Source organism: Prionailurus viverrinus, chromosome A1 (assembly GCF_022837055.1).
Source record: "Prionailurus viverrinus isolate Anna chromosome A1, UM_Priviv_1.0, whole genome shotgun sequence".
Lineage (NCBI taxonomy): Eukaryota > Metazoa > Chordata > Mammalia > Carnivora > Felidae > Prionailurus > Prionailurus viverrinus.
In genome coordinates this window covers 92,707,260-92,727,898 of record NC_062561.1, presented here as the reverse complement: position 1 = coordinate 92,727,898, position 20,639 = coordinate 92,707,260, and the positions used below count along the sequence as shown (strand labels likewise).

Below are 20,639 nucleotides of genomic sequence, written 5' to 3'. Positions count from 1 at the left end.
TTGGGATTTGTCTGCTGTTTTTCTCATGATTGAACTGGAATTCTGGGTTTTTGAAAGACCATAAAGGTGCCATTCTCATCCCATCATACCAAGGGTGCTTATTATTAACATGATTGTGGGTGTCACTGTTTAAAACTAATTAGGATTTTTATGTGAAATCTGATTTCTTTCTTTTTTTTTTTTTTAATTTTTTTTTTTCAACGTTTATTTATCTTGGGGACAGAGAGAGACAGAGCATGAATGGGGGAGGGGCAGAGAGAGAGGGAGACACAGAATCGGAAACAGGCTCCAGGCTCCGAGCCATCAGCCCAGAGCCTGATGCGGGGCTCGAACTCCCGGACCGCGAGATCGTGACCTGGCTGAAGTCGGGCACTTAACCAACTGCGCCACCCAGGCGCCCCGAAATCTGATTTCTTGAAGCAAATCAGATCTGACGTTAGTGGGGCTTCATTCTGATGTAACAACAATTAGCAAGACTGAAGGGCAGCTGTTCCCCTTTAGAAGGGCTTGTGCTTTCAAAGGTCACAGTCCCACCTCCCTGTTTCCATTATTGGCCTCACCCACTGACTGGTCTCTTCAGGGGATCAGCCTTGCCTTTGTCACCAGCCAAACCTGGGCTGGATTTGCCAAAGTTCTGTTACAGAGTGCAGTGCAATGGCAGAGTTCAGCAGTAAGGTCCTTCTTTGGTCGGCTGTATGCTGGGTTTAAGGGAGAATGGGCGTCGCTGGGGATGATTAATTTCTCACAGTAAAGTCCTTTTGAAAGCACAGTGGTTGAGGCCGTAGATTGTACAAAGTATCTTGGTTTACACCCTGAATTGCCTGTGTCTTCATTTCCTCATTTTTAAAGTGGGCATAGTAAGTACACTACCCATAAGGACTGAATGAGAGAACAGCAGTAAGCAACTTCGAACAATGACGGGCACACAGTAAGAGCTCAATAGATGTTAGCTATTTATGAGGGAACTTAACATTTTCCGAAGAGCGGAGATTAAGCCTAAGGACTCTGCTGCCGTCTTTTCCCAGGTGGGAGGCTGGCCCAGCCAACTAGGTTCACACTGTGCCAGGACGGATCTAAGAACCCAATCTTCCTCCCCTTCAAACAACCCCACCCAAGTACCCCTCTTCTGTGTAAGGGCCATCGTTTACATAGCGTTGCCTATGTGCCCAGCACTGTGCCAAGTATCCTTGCATGTTACGTTCTCCATTAACCCTCACAGCAACGTGTAGCTCAGGAACTATTTATACATGCCAGTGAGGAAAGATGCCAAGAGATTGTGCTTGCCCCCTAAACACAGCCGAACTGGCAGAATCAGGTTTCGAATCCAGTCAGTCTGTCTGCAGTGCTTGGCTCCTAACCACTACGTGGGGTCTGGGCTGAACCCAAGTCGGAGTCCAGAGCTTGGCCTTGCCACCCTCCGATCTTGCTACGGGAGGAAGCATGGACCACCTGGGCCCGAGAAGGGAGGAGGAGGGGGCGGCAGGACGGAGATACAGATCATGCCAGAGCGCTGGAAATCTGGAGTCTAAGTACAGTACCGGCCCAGTGACGTGAGCCCCCTCTGAGGTCTCGGTTTCCCGGGAGAACAAGCAGTTCCCCAGTGGGCAGTTAGCGGTCCGGCGACAGGAGCACTCAAGCGGTCCTCGAACGCGGAACCTTTGAAGCTGCGGCTCCCGGGAGCACACGGCGCGGCTGGAGCAGCGGACCCGGCGGACCGAGGGGCGGGGCGGACTGGCCGGGGCGGGGCGGGAGGCGGAGGCGCCGCGTAGGCCCGGGAGGCCGGGCCGGCCCGGCTGGGAGCTCGAGTCCCATGCGCCGCCACCTCCCCCCACGATGTTCCCCTCCCGGAGGAAAGCGGCGCAGCTGCCCTGGGAGGACGGCAGGTGAGCGGCGGCGGCCGGCCCGGGCCCCGTCCTCCCGGGTGCCGATCCTTTCCGGGCCGCCCCGCGGAATCTAGGAGCCCGAGGCCGTCGCGTCCCCAGCTGCGGGGCTTTCTGAGGGTCTGTGGTTCTCCCAGTGGGCCACTGGCTCGCTCTGTATACCGGGTCTCTGTCTCTCCGTGTAGGTCTCTGACTCTACCAGTCTCCGCCACTTCGCGGGTCTGTATTTCTCCGATGACTTCCCTTTGTGAGTTTCTGTCCCTCTCTTTGCGAGTCTGTCCCTCGGTGCGGGTCTCTTTGTGTCTGTGTTTCTCCGCTGGCATCTGTCTTCGTGCGGGTCTCTGACTGCGTTGACCTCTCTCAGTGGATTTCTGTCTTTCTGCCTGCCCCCGGCCTCTGAGGGTCTTTATTCCTTTTCTCTGGTGTCTACTTCCCCCCATCACATCCGTGTAACCTCAGACCCCATCCTCCTTCAGGCTTCCCCATCCTTTGCTGACCGCCCAGAAGAACACACCAGAAAGAATCTCTATGCTAGCCTGGTAGGCCACTGACTGGCACGAACTAGGCACTCCTCACACGTAATGCTGGTTCATTTCCGGTGCAGCTGTACTTGAGTGGGACCTCCTGCATGTGTTAGGTGTGAACTTGATCCAGACCTTAGCTGATGATGTTTTCCTAAACAGTATTGGGGTAGGGGAGTTATTCGGCTTTCTAGATTTGGGAGAACACCCACACTTCATTCGTGAGATGTGCCCCCAAAACTCTTCTCACCCGGGACACACACCCAGATAGTGGGTCTCCTCCCAGTGAATATCACCTCTTCCCCCGTATGTCTCTTAAGTTTGCCAGGTGCCAAAACATTCGGGAACATAGTGGGCAAAAGGCTTGTGTTTGGGGGATTTTGCAGACTTGGTGTTGAAGCAGGAAGACAGGAATGTAATAGAAAGAAAGCCTGGACAGTGTGGAGTCAGCCCTGGGCAGGAATCCTCTTTAACAGCCATGTGACCAGGAACAGATCACTTAATCTTTCTGACCTCAGCTTTTCCATCTCTGAAACAGGGATCATAATATCTACAGGGCTGTATGAGGATTAAAAGAAGCCACGTATGTAACACTCTTGACACTGTGCCTGGCAGGCAGGAGGTATCTACCTTTGCAGTTGGGAGGTGCTGTAACTAGAGCAGCTGATATTCAAACCTGTATCACTAAGATTTATGTAAGGGCAGAAACAAAAGGTAATAGAGGAGAATTTCCATTTCCACATCCCTTTCCATAAACCTTTGGAACATACCTGTGTTCCCAGAAAAAGTTACTGCTGTCAGTTCCTGCTTTTGACACAGGGGTACAAAGGTCCAGGCAACAGATTCAGGCTAGCGTAGCAGTTAAGAGTGCTGGCTCTGGAGCCAGCCCAGCTGGATTTGACTCTGCCTTTTCTAGCCCTGGGCACAAGTTGATGGAGATAAACCTCACTTAGTCGGCCCCTCGGAGCAGGGTGCCCTGGGCTTGGGAGCAGCTGGGACTGCAGTTCTGGAGTTTGCCACCAGGCGGCACCAGGAGTTCTCGGTGTCCGCTGTCCTGAGGAATTGACATTTGGCTCTGAATTCAGTTGCTCAGCCAATTGGGCCCTTAAAGCCCAGAATAAGATTGCCTATGAGAATGTGATCCTGCAAAGGGAAGCTGGGCTGAAGCAATAGTGTGTGACAATGCACGGAATGCCCAATCCATGCCATACCCCTGGATGATGGTCACTGCTTCTTTTCCCAAAGGTGGGAGATTTCCTCATGTCCGTATCCCCGGTCTCCACCCCAGCCCCAGAAAGAACCCAGGGGGCGAGGGAGAATCTGTAGAGGTTCCAGCCTTCCCAGGCCACTGGCAGAATTGGGCTCTGCTCTTGCCCAGCGGAAACCCCCACCACAGGACAATGGGGGGTAAGTCTTAGCTGGCCACCCCTCTGCTGTGTGTGAGACCTGGCTTCAGGGTTGCTGGCTTCCAGGTTGGCAGTTGTGTGTTAGAGAAAGTCAGGAGTTGGTCTGGCTCTGGCGTGTGACTTAAAGCATGCCCTGACTGCTTGAACCCTTCCTGTAACTCACCAAGCAAGCCCTTTGCTGTCTAAACTGTTCTGGGGCCGCAGACAGGAATGGCTTATCTAGGGGGACAACCAGCAGGGACACAAGGGATTACAGAACTCTGAATGCTTCGAAGAAGGAAGGACCAGATACCATGGAGAGAGCATGCATGTCCGTTTGTGTGCACGTTAAGGGTGGGCAGTGCTGGCCCTGACGTTGGAGTTGAGGTAGAGGGACGTTGCTGGTTATGACATGGGAGTCTGGCTCTGAAGGATCATCAGAGGGCATCTCAGACTGAAGTGGCAGGCTGTGTCAGGGCTGGAGCAGGAAGGAACATGGTGAGTGGCGAAGGTCTGGGTTACCCAGTGTGTGGCACTGGGTGAGTGGTGGGGGCGAGTGCAGGCAGAATGTATACTACCTTGTAGCTAACTGGTGACTCCCAAAGGCTATAAAGCAAAGTGCTTTGCAGGTTGTTTTGGGGGGGTAGACTAGAGAGAGCTTCCCTTGTCTTAGGTTCCTCAGCTCCTTCTCTGTCCTCAGCAGAGAAATCTGGTAAATTCCACCTCTCTAAGCCAGACAGCGATCTCTCCCAGCACGACCTCGGTGTCCAAGCGATTCAGATGCACTTCCAGCTTCTAAACGGAGCCTGATTTCCATACCTAGCCCTGATCTTTCTCTCCCTGTCCCATCTCTCCTCCCTTGTCACATGAGCTGCCTCTTGGACTGAAGATTGGAGTCTCATTCAGTGAACAGCGACTGTCAGTTTGGGTCTTGCATTGTTTTGGGGGTAGGTTGGATCTCCCCAGGGTAAACACTGGTCTTTTCCCTGGAACTGATGCCAGGCCCCTGCCTTGAGGACCTTTCTGGTGTGAGAAGCAGGACTGAAGTGAGGGTTTATACTGGGGGTAAACTTACAGAGGAGGAGGACTGGAAGGTGGTGGGTGGGATCTCTAAGGCAGGGCTCCTGCCCTCGGCTCAGGCTCAGACCCTTCAGCCACCGTACTGGAGAACGGCAGGTACCAGAGACCAGGAGTCTCGCCCCTGCCCTCCAGCAGCTCTTGGTCTGACCCGGACTCACTTACAGAAAGTAAGAGGGCGTGAAGGAACTGGGGCAGCTCTGACCCAGGGTTGGAGGGCTTCCTGGAGGTGAAGTGACACCTCCTGGGCCTAGAGCAGTAAGCAGGATTCCGATGTGTGGTAGCAGCATGAACAAAAGCGTTGACGTTGCTTCTGCACTAACTGCCAGGCACGTGGGGCAGACCAGTCATGTGCACCTTACCAGTGGGGAAGCCAGAGAATGGGTCTGCCAAAGGGCTCCGGCTCCACTCTCCCTTCTGACCCCACCCCTGCTCTTGTCCCAGGTCCAGGTTGCTCCCCAGCAGCCTTCCCCGGAAATGCTCCGTCTTCCACCTCTTCGTTGCCTGTCTCTTACTGGGCTTCCTCTCCCTGCTCTGGCTGCAGCTCAGCTGCTCTGGTGATGTGGCCCGGGCAGCCCGGGGACAAGGGCAGGAGACCCCAGGCCCACCCCACTCCTGCCCCCCGGAGCCACCTCCCGAGCACTGGGAAGAAGACGCGTCCTGGGGCCCCCACCGCCTGGCAGTGCTGGTGCCCTTCCGTGAACGCTTCGAGGAGCTGCTGGTCTTTGTGCCCCACATGCACCGCTTCCTAAGCAGGAAGAAGGTCCCGCACCACATCTATGTGCTCAACCAGGTGGATCATTTCAGGTAGGGACGGCCTCCCAACTCGGCCCCCCCTCTCCAAGGCCTCCCCTTGCCCAGGCCCCTCGGCTGCTCCCTCTCCCACTGGGGTCCAGTGTCAGGGGCTCCTCTGGCCTGGGAAAGACCACCCAGCGCAGTGGCGGGAGGGTGGGAACAGTAAACCCCTCTCGCTGGTGTGACGGGAATTTGAGGGGAGGACTGGGGCTAAGGAGAGTCCTGGTGTGATACCCATTTTGAAAGGATCGCCATGGCTGTCGTAGGAGGAATACCTTTTACCAGAACAGGAGAATGGGGCAGAGCTGGGAGGCCTGCTGGGCTGTTGGACGGGAGGGCCTCTTGGCTGTAGGGGAGCAGGGGTGGAGAGATGTGACGGGGAGGAAGCACAGACCGAGCTTTCCAGTGGATTAACTGTGGTGATTCGGGAAAGGCAGGGTCAAGGCCACAGCTTTGAAGCTGTTCACAGTCTACTGTTACCCTGGGGTCCTTGCCCTTTACCACGCGCTGCTCCCCTCCGTGAGCCAGTGCGCACATCTCACGCTCCACCTCCACCTCCTTTCCCTCCACCTCGCTCCTCTGGGAGGCAGACCCGAAGGCTCTTGGACCCCGCCAGGCCCTTTAGGCCACAGTACCGCCCAGTCTTCACAGCCGACCCTCCTCGTCCTCACTTTCTCCTCACCCACCTTGGAGTCCACGGTCCATCATTAACATCCGTCATCTCGCACTTCTCACCTCCCTGACCCACCTGCTGCTGGCTGCTCCATGCCTATTCTGGGTCAGCTGGCTGTCCCCCCACCGGCGATGAGCCCTGGCCCAAGAGGGCCCTCTGGCCTGCTGCCTCTCCTCCTCTGAGGCAGCCCGGCGCCCTTTCTCCTGTCCCTCTCCTCGTCAGCCGTGGCTGATGACTTTGCTCCCTGTTTGAGAAGTCGAGCCAACAGGAAGAGAGTGAGCCCTCCAGCCTCTGTGCTCACAGACTAGGCTCCCACCATGCTGAGGATGCACTGCCCCAGCCCCTCCAGGGCCAGCTCTTCCGGTCTGGCGCTGGGTCCCCTTCTCGCTCTCCTACTCAAGGACATCGCTTCAGCCATCCACTCCTTTCTCTCCCTCCTGGATTGGTTTCTCCTCCCTTCTGGGGCATTTGCATCAGCAAACATACTGAAATAGCTCCTGTCTAAAAAGAGAAGGAAAAGCCCCCGTGACCCCTTGCCCACCCCTGTCACCTCATTGCTCTGAGCCCCTTCAGAGCAGAACTTTCCTGTCTCCCCTCTCACTCTCTCTGGAACCTGTTCCCCTCAGATGTTTACCCCCCTCCTGACGCTGAAGCAACTCTCACTGATGTCACCAGTGAGCCCACCTCCTTAATCCAAGCACTGTTCTCAGTCTTCCACCGCCAGGTAGCATTGGCCAAGTGGGTTACTTATTCCTCTTGGAAACACCTCCGTTTGACTTCTGAAACAGCACTCCGGTTCTCCTCCTTCCTCACCTCTGCTAAGTCCTTTGCCCGTTCTACCTCACCTCCCTGACCTCTCGACTGGCGCTCTTAGGGCTCAGTCCTTGGGCATCTTCTTTTCCGGCTGCAGTCACTCCCTGGAATGTCATCTGGCCTCGTGGCACTAAACCCCTTCTGTGCCCTGGTGGCCCCCAAGTCTGTGTATTCCCGGCCTAGACCACTCTCCTGACCTCCAGCCCCCTGCGTCTGGGCACCACATAACCCTCCGTCTGGTGGTCCCGAGCATCCCAAGCTTCACATGATCAAGGCTGAATGTCTGCTTTCCCACCCGCCCTCTTCCCTATTTCAGGAGATGGCAGCTCCTCGCTTCCGGTTGCTCAGGCCAAAAAGCCTTCGAGTCATTGTCACCTCCTCGCTTTCCCTCAGCACACCCCGTCCCTCGGAATGTGTCTCAAATCTGCCCACTTCTCACCACCTCCCTGAGCTAAATCACCATCGTCTCCCACCCAGATGATCGTAGCCTTCCAACCCTGAGCCTCCCTTCTCTTCTCAACACCCCAGCTAGAGTGATCCTGTTAAACTGGAAGTCACAGCACATCCTGGCTCTGCTCTCAGCCCTGCAGGGGCTCCTGCGTGGTACCGGGGGGTCACAGCCCAAGCCTGTCAGGGGCCAGTCCCCCACTGGCCTCATCCCTGAAGCCCTCCTGGTCACCCTGCTTGGTCACACAGGTGTCCACTCCTGCCTCGGGCCTTGGCAATTGCCTTCCCCTCTCCTTGGAGACCCACTCCCTCTACCTGCTTCTGGCTCATTCCCTCAGGCCTTCACACGTCACACCATTACCCTGGCCTTCCTGCTGGCCCTGTCTGCAAGAACACCTGCCCCGCCCCCCAGCATGCTCTCCCCTCCTCACCCCGCGCGCGCTTCTCTCCTCCGCGCGCGCTTCTCTCCTCCGTAGCCCTTGCCGTTGGCTGGCTGGTTACATATTCCCTTATTGATTTCTGTTTCCTCTTATCAGAACCTCAGCTCCTCGAGGGCAGGGCTTTGATTTCTCTCCGCCGTAGCCCCAGTGGGCCGGACGGTGTCTGGCACATAGCTGGTAGTCGGTAGACGTCTGTGTGATGAGCAGACGGCAGGCGGGGGGGCAGCCCCACGGGGAAGTCGGCGTCGGGTGGGAAGGCGGCACAGGCGCTGGGGGGGCGGGCGCCACAGAGGACAGGCTGTCACGCAGTTTGGGGAGCGCGACCTCACCGCCCCCCACCCGTGCAGGTTCAACCGGGCGGCCCTCGTCAACGTGGGCTTCCTGGAGAGCAGCAACAGCACGGACTACATCGCCATGCACGACGTGGACCTGCTCCCCCTCAACGAGGAACTGGACTATGGCTTCCCCGAGGCCGGGCCCTTCCACGTGGCCTCCCCGGAGCTGCACCCGCTCTACCACTACAAGACCTACGTGGGCGGCATCCTGCTGCTCTCCAAGCAGCACTACCAGCTGGTGAGACCGGGGGGCGCCCGCCTGGGGCAGGCATGGGCAGGAGGAGGGACGGTCCCAGGCCCGGCTGATGAGAGGGTCCTGCCCTGACCGGTCAAGGGAGTCCAGGAGCGGGACCGAGCCAGTCAGGGAGGATTCAGCCACAGTAGCGGGAACCCCCTGTGAGCTGGCTTCGGGAGACTCGGGGTTCGTTGGTTCTCAATGGAACAGTCTGAGCTGGCTTCAGGGGTGGCTTGCCAGGCCTCTTAGCGTCACCAAGGACGTCTCTCAGCTCGGCTTTCTCTGGAGTGGATTTGTTCTCAGGCCTATGAGGTGCACGGTGGCCGTCCTGGATGCACGCTGCGTGCACCCAGGCCGGGGTTCAGTGGACGGTGAGGTCTCTTCCCCAGCAGCCGGGACAAGAGTCCCAGAACTGCGCCACCCTGGCTCCTGATTGGCCTGACTTGAGTAGGGGTGGGGGAGAGGGGGCTACCCCTGAGTCCATTGTTGTGGCTGGAGGTGGGGGGGGGGGCAGTGAGGGAGTGAAGGTGGAGGGAGGTTGGGGAGTAGGTGAGGGTGAGGGGAGAGAGTGGGAAGGACTGAGTGGCTTAGACACTGGTCTTTTGCCCTTTTCTTCAGGCTGCGGCTGAAGCCAGCTTTACAGAAATGAAGCCCTAAGTTGGGTGGCTAATAGGGGTCTGTCGCAGGGCCCAGCTGCCCCTCTTCCCACAGGAAGAGACCAGGGCAGAGCCTCCCAGGAGAAAGGGGGGTATCCGGCAGGCAGAAATCAAGCAGGAGTTGGCACTTCTGCCCATTGCCAGTTGCCCTGAAGAGGTGCCTTCCACCAGTCAGCCTTTTTTTTTTTTTTTTAATCTATTTATTCTGAGAGAGAGAGAGAGAGAGAGAGAGAGCAGAGGAGGGACAGAGAGAGAGGGAAAGAGAAAGAATCCCAAGCAGACTCTGTGCCATCAGCACGGAGCCCGACACGGGGCTCAAACTCAAAAACTGTGAGATCATGACCTGCGCTGAAACCAGAAGTGACACTCAACCGACTGAGCCCCCCAGGGGCCCCCAGTCAGACATTTTTGAGAAACCAATCGTGTCACACAGACTCAAGGGCCCATGAGAACAGGCAAGGGGCCTGGCATGTGATGGCTGTCCTCCAGTAGCTCAGAGGTTGTGGGAACTATAAGCCTCTGGGTGCACATTAGAACCTCCAGGGGAGGAGGAGGAGAAAGGGGGCTTTGGCCTACTCCTGGGTGGTCAGAGACCAGGGAGCGCCCTGGGAGGATGGGGCAAGTGACTCTCCCTGTCTCTGTGTCAGTGCAACGGGATGTCCAACCGCTTCTGGGGCTGGGGCCGCGAAGATGACGAGTTCTACCGTCGCATCAAAGGGGCCGGGCTGCAGGTAATACTCCCCTCAGGGCTCCCCACCTCTTCAGCATTGGGGCTGCCCCAGGGTTCCCTTCCCTGCCCTCAGATGACATTCCTGGGGCTTAGGGATGACACCCCCAGTTCTGATCTCAGCCTGGCCCCCGATAGGCATACCTCTTCTGCAGAATGGCAGTACAGGCCCCTGCCCGTGGCCCATGGCAGGTGCTGGGACCCCAGAGGACTAGCGGTGAGGACCGGGGCTCCAGGAGGGCGGCCTGACCCAACTTCTTTGGCCTCCTTAGCTTTTCCGCCCCTCGGGAATCACAACTGGGTACAAGACATTTCGCCACCTGCATGACCCAGCCTGGCGGAAGAGGGACCAGAAGCGCATCGCCGCTCAAAAACAGGTGCTGGCTGGTCCCCTGACTGGGGATGGTTAGGTGGTGATGTGGGGAAACAACAGGGCCAAGCGTTTCACCAAGCTCTCCTCCGGCCCAGATGGCCCTGCCCTCCCCTGCGTGGCCCAGGCCAGTCTCTGGGCATTCTGCTTGGGCACTGTGCCCTGTGCTGGTGGCCACTATGGGCACCTGGCCACGTGGGTAAGCTGAGACCTCAGCGTCCATGCAGGCAGGGAGCAGGGGAGGGCCTCAGCTATCGGTGCCAGCGTCCCAGGCGGACCTGTGACACGGGAACCACCGTCCCCCAAACAGCCTCTTCTTTAGGAGCCATATTAGCCCACCTGAACGATCTCAGCCCTCTTGCTTACTGGTGGGGCACAGCTGCGGGCAGCCGGCGGCCTCAAAGCCCTGAGTGCATGCTCTCTCTCCATGTCCTCCCCAGGAGCAGTTCAAGGTGGACCGGGAGGGAGGCCTGAACACCGTGAAGTACCGTGTGGATTCCCGCACAGCCTTGTCTGTGGGCGGGGCCCCCTGCACTGTTCTCAACATCATGTTGGACTGCGACAAGGCTGCCACCCCCTGGTGCACATTTGGCTGAGCCAGCTGGACAGTAAGGAAGCCTGTGCCCACAGGCCACACTGCTTACTCAGGCTCTGGATAAAGCCTCAGGCCCCAGGGCCCACCTCCCCTAGGATGTGGGGTGGCCTGAAGCAGCGGATCGCAAGCCGCACATTTGCAGCGGCCCAGCCCCCAGAGGTGGGCTTGAGCCAGGACAGGACACACACAGGGTGCCTGGGACGCTGCTAGCAATAAAGAGTGATGGAGAGAGACTGGGACGTGGCTCTCACCTGGGACTGTCCGCCGCGCCTTCCTGCTCGCCCTGCTCTCCCCGTCTTCGCGAGCCCACACCTAAGGGCTTTTCCTTCCCCTGGACGGACGGCCTCATGCCAGGATGCAGTTCTGAAGCCAGGCCGCTGACATGGGTGGCCAGGACAATGCAGAGGGTTAAAACTGCAGGTTTCTGTGCAAGCCCCACAGAAAGGGAACAGCCGAGACCAGCTCTCTCTGGCTATCACCATGTAGGAATGCGGGCCTGGGGTGGGCCAGATCTTCTGAGTTCTCAAAAAGAAACTTGAATTCTGGATTCCTGAGTGAAATCAGTTAGTTTTTAAATGATAGCAGCTAATTGAAACTTCAGAAAAGTGTGGCGGGCCGAACAAATGTGTCATGGACCACCAGTTTGTCACCTGGGGCTGAGCGGAAGGGGACGGGGGAGAAAGATGGCACCTCTCTTAGTTATAAGCTGGTAGGGGGGTAGGGCAGGGCTGGGGACGCCAAGGTCAGGGGAGCCTCAGGTGGGAGAGACGCCGAAGGCCAAGGTTCCTGCCACCTCCCACAGCCCTCCAGGCTTCGCTGCCCTTCTGGGCAGTCTGCCCCCCTCAGGCCATGGTGGGCTCTGACTCTAGGGTGGGGGTGGCTTCATTCTGCCACACTGAGACAGAACTAGACCCACGGGACCAGACTCGGGGCAGGCAAAATGTGGTGGCAAGGACTTGGTCATAGCTTGAGGGTGGGAGGACCACGTTTCTGAGGCGAGAGGGAGAAGATGAAAGGCAGGAGCATCCTGCAGTGTTCCCCGCATGCGGGCAGATTACCACTGATCACACGATGTCCAGGAGAGGTGAAGGAGGGGAGCCGAGGGAGACCATGGAACTGGGGAGTGACCTTGGAGAAATTATCTGGAGGGAAGCCGGGGGCCAACAAGAGTGGGAGGTGAGGGGCTCTGCAAGGCAGATCATTCCTTCAAGGCATTTGACTGCCAAAGATTTGGGCCAGTGGTCAAAGGAGTCTGGGGACTGGTTAAGGGTGGTTTGGTTAACAATAAATAGGACACCCTAAATGCTAGAGGAAGGGATTGAAGTCCCAAAGTTCAGGAGGATGGATTCAACAGCTGTGCTCCAAAATGACTACCCCTCAGAGGGTGATCTCAGTGCTGCTGGGTGCAGTTGTGTGCGTTGCGCACTGCACCACCTGAGCACAGCATAATGGAGTAGTGTATCTGTTCAGATGTACAACAGAGGTTCCATATCCTCAACTGACCTCGCCCAGCAATTCAGCTTCCCTCAGTACAGTGAGGGGCAGATGGACTAATTACAGTGCAGGGGTGCTGGGGGGGGCTTTCTCAACCTTGAGGCCCAAGAGAGGGGAACGAAGCGCTCCCTGTGTGCCAGTCTCTGGACAACCCCGGCTGCATCATCTTGGACTTAACATAGCGTGGAGGCAGAACAGCAGCCTCTTTGGTGTTGGTGTGAATGGATGTGACGTCAAAGCCCCCAGCTCTGCACACTTCTCTCCCTGGCTTGTAGCAAGACCTAAAAGGATGAGGAGACCCTCCTCGCCATCTGCATGGAGGGCATAGAATGAACAGAAGAAAAGCAGGATCCACTGCCTGAGCCTGGACTGGGGCGCAACTCCAACCGTGTGGTCCCCCACCCCCCGTGGTCACTGCCACCACCTCCTTCAAGGAGCCTGTAAGCACCCAGCCCGGGCCTGTTGCAGCCTGAATCCACAGCCTCCCTCCCTCCCCAGCCCAGGCCTCCCCCCGGGGGGTCTCTCCAGGAGAGTAGGAGAGGGCTGAGCGGTGCCTGGCAGGGGGAAGAAGCAGACAGCTCTGCAAATGCCAGAGCACCTTGGTGCTTCCCTGGCTCCATGGAGGGGGACTAACATCCCCGTGTTGCTGGCCAGGGCGTGGATGAGATTAGCCCTGGACGTAGCAATACCTGCCACGGCACTTGTCCAACATGGTGGCTGTAATAGCAACTATAACAAGCAGGCACTAGTCGAGCATTCACCACGTACAGGACTCTTTATGTTGCATTATCTTATGGGGCCTCCCTCTAGCTAAGCTAGGTCCTATTTATTAACCTGTTTTATGGAGGACAATGATGAAGCATAGAGAGATAAGTAGCTTGCCAGGGTCAGAGAGGTGATACATGATGGAGCTTGGGATCTGAACCCCACGACCGTGGCTTCGGAGCCAGATTCCTTCATCCCTGGCCTGTACAGTAGGTGCCAATGCACAGAGGCTCCTTCCCTTCCAGACCTTCCCTCCTCCTCTTCCCAGCTGGGGAGGGCTGATGGGGAGGGCTGACCAACGAGATCTGGTACCTCTCCCCACCCTGGGACAAAAGCAGAGCCTTGGGGGAGAGACAGAGTGTCTGCCCCATGCATCCTCTGCCTGGAGTAAGATGGAGATTTGGCTGCTGGAGTGGTCCCTTGGGGCATCAGCAGGATCCACAGCATGGCACTGTGTCTGAGGAATATACTTGGGGCTTTGGGAAGGCATCCCCAAGGAGGCGGGGTCTTGCTGGCGGAGTCATTGCAGTCATGATGGGAAGGGTTCCAGAGGGATCAGCAAGTGCGAGGCAGAGACACCGGGGCAGTGTGTCACGCTGAGGGGCTTGGAAGCAATTTGGGGTGTCCCTGGTACCCCAATACAGTATAGGAGTCAGAGGAGGTGGGCGGCAGAGGAAAGCTTAAGGTGATCCATGAGGATCTGTGAAGGCCACGCTGAGCACCGCGTACATTATTCCGCAGGTGCAGGAGTTTCCAAGCAGGGGAGGGTCTGAGCAAGGAGACAGTTATGGTTAGGTCTCTGTTACAGAAAGATCCTTGGGTGCTGGTGCAGGGGGTTGGAGGATGGAGTCTGGAGGGAGCACTTAGGCTGAATAAGAGAGGATGAATCCTGGGGCGCCTGGGGGGCTCAGTTGGTTGAGCATCGGACTCTTGATTTCAGCTCAGGTCATGATCCCCCATTTCATAAGTTTGAGCACGGCTGTGCTGACAGTGCAAAGCCCGCTTGGGATTCTCTCTCTATCCCTTCTCCCTCTCTCTCTCAAAATAAGTTTTTAAAAAAATTAATCTAAAAAAGGGATGATGAAGCCAGACTAAGCCCTTCCTTCATGGAGGGTCTGCCTCCCCGCACACTCTTTCCCAAAAGGCCAAATGGAGATCTCTAGCCCTGTTGCCCTCTCAGCCCTCATGCCTTGAGGGCTTTTTTGTTGTTGTTGTTTTTGTTTTTGTTTTTGTTTTTGTTTTTGTTTTTGTTTTTGTTTTTGTTTTAAAGGACAAACCAAAGGAAAAGCAACTTCATTTTCAGCTTCCTCCCAGAAAGGGTTTGAGGAGGTCCGTCACTCCCACCTTCACAACAGGAACAAACCAGAAAGCAACCACTTTTCTTGAACCCAGCAGAGAAGTGACGCAAACTGCCACCCTCCAAATCTGGACAGACTGGCAAATACAGCCGAGATCGGCTAACCTAGAGCAAAGCTGCTGGGGCCACAGTTTGGTAGGGGTACTTTTGTTGTAATTTTGACCAATCTGTGAAGGCTGAGGAGCGTGGCCAAGAGCCAAGGAAAGTCCCCTCCTGTCTTTAGCAGAAGACAGGGGAAAGTAACCATTTAAAAATACACCCTGGGGCACCTGGGTGGGTCCGTAGGTTGGGCGGCAGACTTTATCTCAGGTAGTAATCTCACAGTTTATGAGTTCAAGCCCCGCATCAGGCTCTGTGCTGACAGCTCAGAGCCTGGAGGCTGCTTCAGATTCTGTCTCCCTCTCTCTCTCTGCCCCTCCCCTGCTCTCTCTCTCTCTCTTTCTCTCGCAAAAAAAAAAATAAATAAAAATAAAAAAATAAAAAATGTTTAAAAACATAGCCAGAGCAGTCTCCCTGACAAAAGCCTGCTCTCCAGAGCCTTATTTTTCTCACGGGAGGGTGGGGCTAAGGACAGTTACCCAACTGCAGTTCCTACTAGCTTTTCTGCCTCACCCAAGGAAGAGGGGACAAAGCTGAGACACCTGTGAATGTCACAGCCCAGAGACACAGACCCACCAGAATACTGAGATTTCATCATAAAATTATAAAATGCTTTCCCTTTCCTTAACCCCTTGCCACCAAGTCAATAAGCCTCCAGTATGACAATAGCAAGTTACAGCTGAAAGAGCTTCAGGGCGCAGACTGCTTTTAGAAAGTTCTTGGAGAGGAGCTCCTGGGTGGTTCAGTTGGTTGAGTGTCTGACTCAATTTTGGCCCAGGTCATGATCCCAGGGTCATGGGATCAAGCCCCAAATCACACTCAGCTTGCAGCCTGCTTGAGATCCTCTCTCCCTCACTCTCTCTCTCAAAAATAAAAAATAGGGCACCTGGGTGGCTCAGTCGGTTAAGTGTTCAACTTCGGCTCAAGTCATGATCTCATGGTTTATGAGTTCAAGCCCAGCATGGGGCTCACTGTTGGCAGCTCAGAGCCTGGAGCCTGCTGCCCACCCTCTGTCTCCCAAGCTCTCTCTGCCCCTCCCCCACCTGCACTCTTTCTCTGTCTCTCAAAAATAAACATTTTTAAAAATCTTTAAAAAGTAATACAATAAAATAAAAAATTTAAAAGACAACATAAAATTTTTTTTAAAAAGATAAAAAGCTCTTGGAGAAAGTCAAAGACTGCAGAGGGAAAGAAACAAACAAGGGCACTAGAAGAACTTAAAGCCACTGGCACCTAAAGCTACAGTTAAACATCAAACCAGTCCGAATCCTAGCCAGACTAGCATCAGACCTCACATTAAATGTCTATATCAGTCCCTTTACCCAACAAATCCTGCATTTCAAGCCATGCTAAAAGTCAAGAAAGAAAGAAAGAAAGAAAGAAAGAAAGAAAGAAAGAAAGAAAGAAAAGAAAAGGAAAAGAAAAGAAAAGAAAAGAAAAGAAAAGAAAAGAAAAGAAAAGAAAAGAAAAAACAGACTGAAGACGAGAGCAAGAATCAGCACCAAACTCAGATATGACACAGATTTCAGAATCCTCAGGACATTTAAAATAACTATGACTCCTATGTGAAGGGCTTGGGATATTGCGATTTATCAGAAGTATATATACATTTGGGGAGCACCTGGGTGGCTCAGTGAATTAAGCGTCCTACTTCAGCTCAGGTCATGATCTCGCAGTTCGTGAGTTCAAGCCCCATGTTGGGCTCAGCACTGTCAGTGCTTGGGATTCTCTCTCTCTCTCTCTCTCTCTCTCTCTCTGCCCCTCTCCCGCTTGTTCACATGCACATGCGCATGCATGCAAACTCTCAAAATAAATAAACTTAAAAAAAAAAAGAAATATACATATTCAGATGACCAAAAGATATTTCTTCTCAAATATCTGGCCTTCGTTCCATGGTTCCTGGCTCACACAGCTCATAAAAACCTTTGGCATCTCCTGAGTAATAAGAGGATTGGGACCATCTTTTGTTGTAATATTTGGTCTCTTGTCCTCAAGAGCTCCTGAAATCTCTCGAGGAGCCATAAATGTAAAATAAACCCCTTCCCACTACAACTAGGTTTATGTGGCACCTTGGTTTTCTTTTAAGAGTTTTATCATTTTTGCCCTTAAATTAAGGTCTGCGGTCCATTTTAATTTTTGCATAATGGTCTGAGGTAGGGGTCCAACGTCATTCTTTTGCATACGGACATCCAGTTTTCCCAGCGTCGGTGTGTTGAAAAGACTATTCTTTCCGCCATTTAATTGTCTTGGCTGACAACTGTTGAAAATCAATTGACCCTAGAGGTAAGACTCTATTTCTGGACTCCCAATTCTATATGTCTGTCCTCATGCCAGTGCTGTTCTGTTCTGATTATTGTAGCTTTATAGTACGTTTTAAAATTGGGAAGTGTGAGTCCTCCAGCTGCGTTCTTTGCAAGATTGTTTTAGCTATTTTGGGTCCCTGGCATCCATGCGGATTCTAGGATCAGTTTATCAATTTCAGAGGCCTGGGGGAAGAAGTGGAATTTTGATAGGAGTAACACTGATTCTGTAGGTCAATTTGGAGAACTGCCATCTTAACAATATTGAGCATTCAATCCACAAATACAGGGTATGTTTCCATTTGTCCATATCGTCTTTAATTTCTTTTTTTAAAGTTTTTATTTATTTATTTTGAGAGAAAGAGTGAGCACACGCGAGCAGGGAAGGGGCAGAGAGAGAGAGAGAGGATCCCAAGCAGGCTCTGAGCTGTCAGCACAGAGCTGGATGCAGGGCTCGAACTCACCAACCGCAAGATCATGACTGAGCCGAAATCAAGGGTCAGATGCATAACCCACTGAGCCACCCAGGTGCCCCTCTCCTTCTTTCTCTCTTAATGCCCCCTCAACCCCTTCCCCCAATCAGTCTAAAGGTTTGATAATTTTGGTAGTCCTTTCAAAGAACCAAGGTTTGGCTCCATTGATGTTCTCAATTTTTCTATTCTTTATATCCTTAATTTTGACTCTAATCCTAATTATCGCCTTCCTCCTGCTCACTTTGGATATCTCACTCTTCTTTTTCCAGTGTCTTCATGTACAAAGTTAGGTTATTGATTTGAAATATTTTCCTTTATTAATATTTATTGTTTACAGCTATAGGTTTCCCTGGAGCTGTGTGTTGGCTACAACCATAAATGTTGGCATGTTACATTTTCTCTTCCATTCATCTCAAACTGTGTTCTAGTTTCTCTTGTGATTTCTTCTCTGGCTAATTGGTTATATAAGCATGTGTTATTTAATTTGTGAAATCTCCAAATCCCCTTCTGTTATTAATTTCTAATTTCCTTCTATAGTGGTCAGAGAAGGTGCTTTCCAGTATACTGGCCTCGCACACGGTCTCCTCCAGAGAAGTTTCCACATGTACTTGAGAAGAATGTATACTCTGCTATTGTTGGGTGATTCTGTACTGTTTTCATTTTTTTTTGACACTTAAAAAAAATAATGTCTATCCAAATTAAGTTCACCCCTTTCCAGATATTTATAAATTATCAGACTCACTTGTCATACAAGGATTAACCCAAGGTGGCTGGTAAAACCAGATGGGTCCTGTTCAAAAAGTTCTCTACGAATTGCAGGAATATCATTGAGGATGGCCATCTCTCACATGTAGGGGACTTTAATGCACACTGCAGGCTTTCTGACCTTGGGTGAATTGCTTAATCTCCATCTGCAAAATGGAGATTTTCCTCATCTCAAAAATGCATTACCTGCTTTGCAACAAGGCTTTGAGTATTACGAACGCTGCATGGAGACCCATGTCAGTGTCTGGCATGTGGTAATGCTCAATAAACAGTAGCTATAGTCACTATTAAGCCTGTTTATGTGCATCCCGTCTAGTTTAATAAGTAGAACACCATAAGCTAGATATTGTAAGATAATGGCATTATTAAATCTGTATTTCCTTCCTTCCTAAATTAGACATTATAGGAAAAACTGAGACTATAGTTAAGTGACTTGCTTCAGTTATCTACCCTGAGAGTGAGGGCCTGAACTGAATTCAACTTTAGTTTATTTGATTGGAAAGCCAATTTTCCTGCCTCTGTGGGGAAAATGTTTTCCTCTATTTGTTGTTGTTGTTGTTGGGGTCGTGGTGGTTTTTGTTGTTGTTTTTTGCATTTGGAGGTTGAGAGCATAACGAAAGAAACTTGAATCAGGCTAAACTGAATTATTAGAGAATAAATAATAAGGAAGCAGAGCCCACAATGTTTTTTCAAAGGTTTATTTTATTCACCCAGTGCTCATCACGACAAGTGCCCTCCTTGGTCCCCATCACCTATTCCCCCCATCCCCTCCATTTCTGGTAACCTCCACTTCACTCCCTTCTGGTAACCATCAGTTTGTTCTCTCTAGGTAAGACTCTGTTATCGTGTTTCATTTCTCTGTGTGTTTCTCCCCCTTTGCTCATCTGTTTTGTTCCTTAAATTCCACATATGAGTGAAATCATACGGTATTTTTTCCCTTAGCATTATACTCTCTAGGTCCATCCATGTTGTTGCAAATGGCAAGGTTTTATTCCTTTTTTTATGGCGAAAAACATTCCATTGTATGTATCTACCGCATCTTCTTTATCCATTCATCAATGGACGTGATGGACATTTGGGTTCTCTCCACACTTTGGCTATTGTTGATAATGCTGCTATAAACATTCGGGTGGACATATCCCTTCACAGGTGTATTTTTGTAGCCTCTGCCTAAATACCTAGTAGTGCAATTGCTGGATTGTAGGGTAGGTCTATTTTTAACTTTTTGAGGAAATTCCATCCTGTTTTCCAGAGTGGCTGCTACCATACTGTTTTGATGACTACAGCTTTGTAATATAGCTTGAAGTCCAGAATTATGATGCCTCCAGTTTTGCTTTTCTTTTTCAAGATTGCTTTGGCCCTTCAGGGTCTTTTGTGGTTCCGTACAAATTTTAGGGCTGTTTGTTCTTTCTAGTTCTGTGAAAACTGCTATTGGTGTTTTGATAGGGATTGCTTTAAATGTGTAGATTGCTTCGGGCAGTATGGACATTGTAACAATATTTGTTCTTCCAATCCATCAGCATGGAGTATCTTTCCATTTCTTTGCATCATCTTCAATTTCTTTAATCAGTTTTTGATAGTTTTCAGAGTATGGGTCTTTCATATCTTTGGTTAGATTTATTCCTAGGTACCTTATTATTTTTGGTGTACTTGTAAATGGGATTGTTTTCTTAATTTTTGTGTCTGCTGCTTCATTTTTGGTGTATAGAAATACAACAGATTTCTTGGGGCGCCTGGGTGGCTCAGTTGGTTGAGCGTCCAACTTCGGCTCAGGTCATAATCTCACGGTCTGTGGGTTTGAGCCCCGCGTTGGGCTCTGTGCTGACAGCTCAGAGCCTGGAGCCTGCTTTGGATTCTGTATCTCCTTCTCTCTCTGCCCCTCCCCCGCTCATGCTCTGTCTCTCTCTCTCTCTCTCTCTCTCTCTCTGTCAAAAATAAACATTAAAAAAATTTAAAAAAATACAACAGATTTCTGTACAGTGATTTTGTATCCTGCGACTTTACTGAGTTTGTTTATTAGTTTTTTGGTGGAGTGTTTCGAGTTTTCTATATATGGTATCGTGTCATCTATGTATAGTAACAAGTTTCACTTTTACCAACTGGGATGCCTTTTATTTCTTTTTGTTGTCTGATTTGCTGTGGCTAGGACTTCCAGTACTGTGTTAAATAAAAGTGGTGAGAGTGGACATCCTTGTCTTGTTCCTGACCTTAGGGGAAACGCTCTCAGTTTTTCCCCCATTGAGAATGACATTAGCTGGGCGTTTTTCATATAAGGCTTTTATTATGTTGATGTACATTTCCTCTAAACCTACTTTGTTAGGTATTTTTATCATGAATGGATGTGCTTTGTCAAATGTTTTTTCTGTGTCTATTGAAATGATCACATGATTCTTATCCTTTCTTTTATTAATGTGGTGTATCATATTGATTGCTTGGT

The 20,639-nt window shown here is 52.2% G+C and overlaps 1 protein-coding gene across 4 annotated transcripts; it reads left to right on the top strand.

The window, feature by feature from the left end:
• The first annotated feature begins 1,743 nt into the window (after positions 1-1,743).
• Positions 1,744-11,496, top strand: B4GALT7 (beta-1,4-galactosyltransferase 7). 4 transcript variants are annotated; one of them, XM_047868577.1, is made up of 7 exons: positions 1,744-1,883; positions 3,647-3,808; positions 5,308-5,670; positions 8,379-8,604; positions 9,905-9,988; positions 10,257-10,361; positions 10,795-11,496. In XM_047868577.1, the coding sequence occupies exons 1-7, from the start codon at positions 1,834-1,836 to the stop codon at positions 10,948-10,950; spliced, it is 1,146 nt and encodes a 381-aa protein (XP_047724533.1). In that variant the 5' UTR covers positions 1,744-1,833; the 3' UTR covers positions 10,951-11,496. The 4 variants fall into 4 exon arrangements, with proteins under 4 accessions (XP_047724533.1, XP_047724547.1, XP_047724541.1 ...); XM_047868591.1 differs by lacking the exon at positions 3,647-3,808; XM_047868585.1 differs by lacking the exon at positions 10,257-10,361.
• Positions 11,497-20,639: the final 9,143 nt, after the last annotated feature.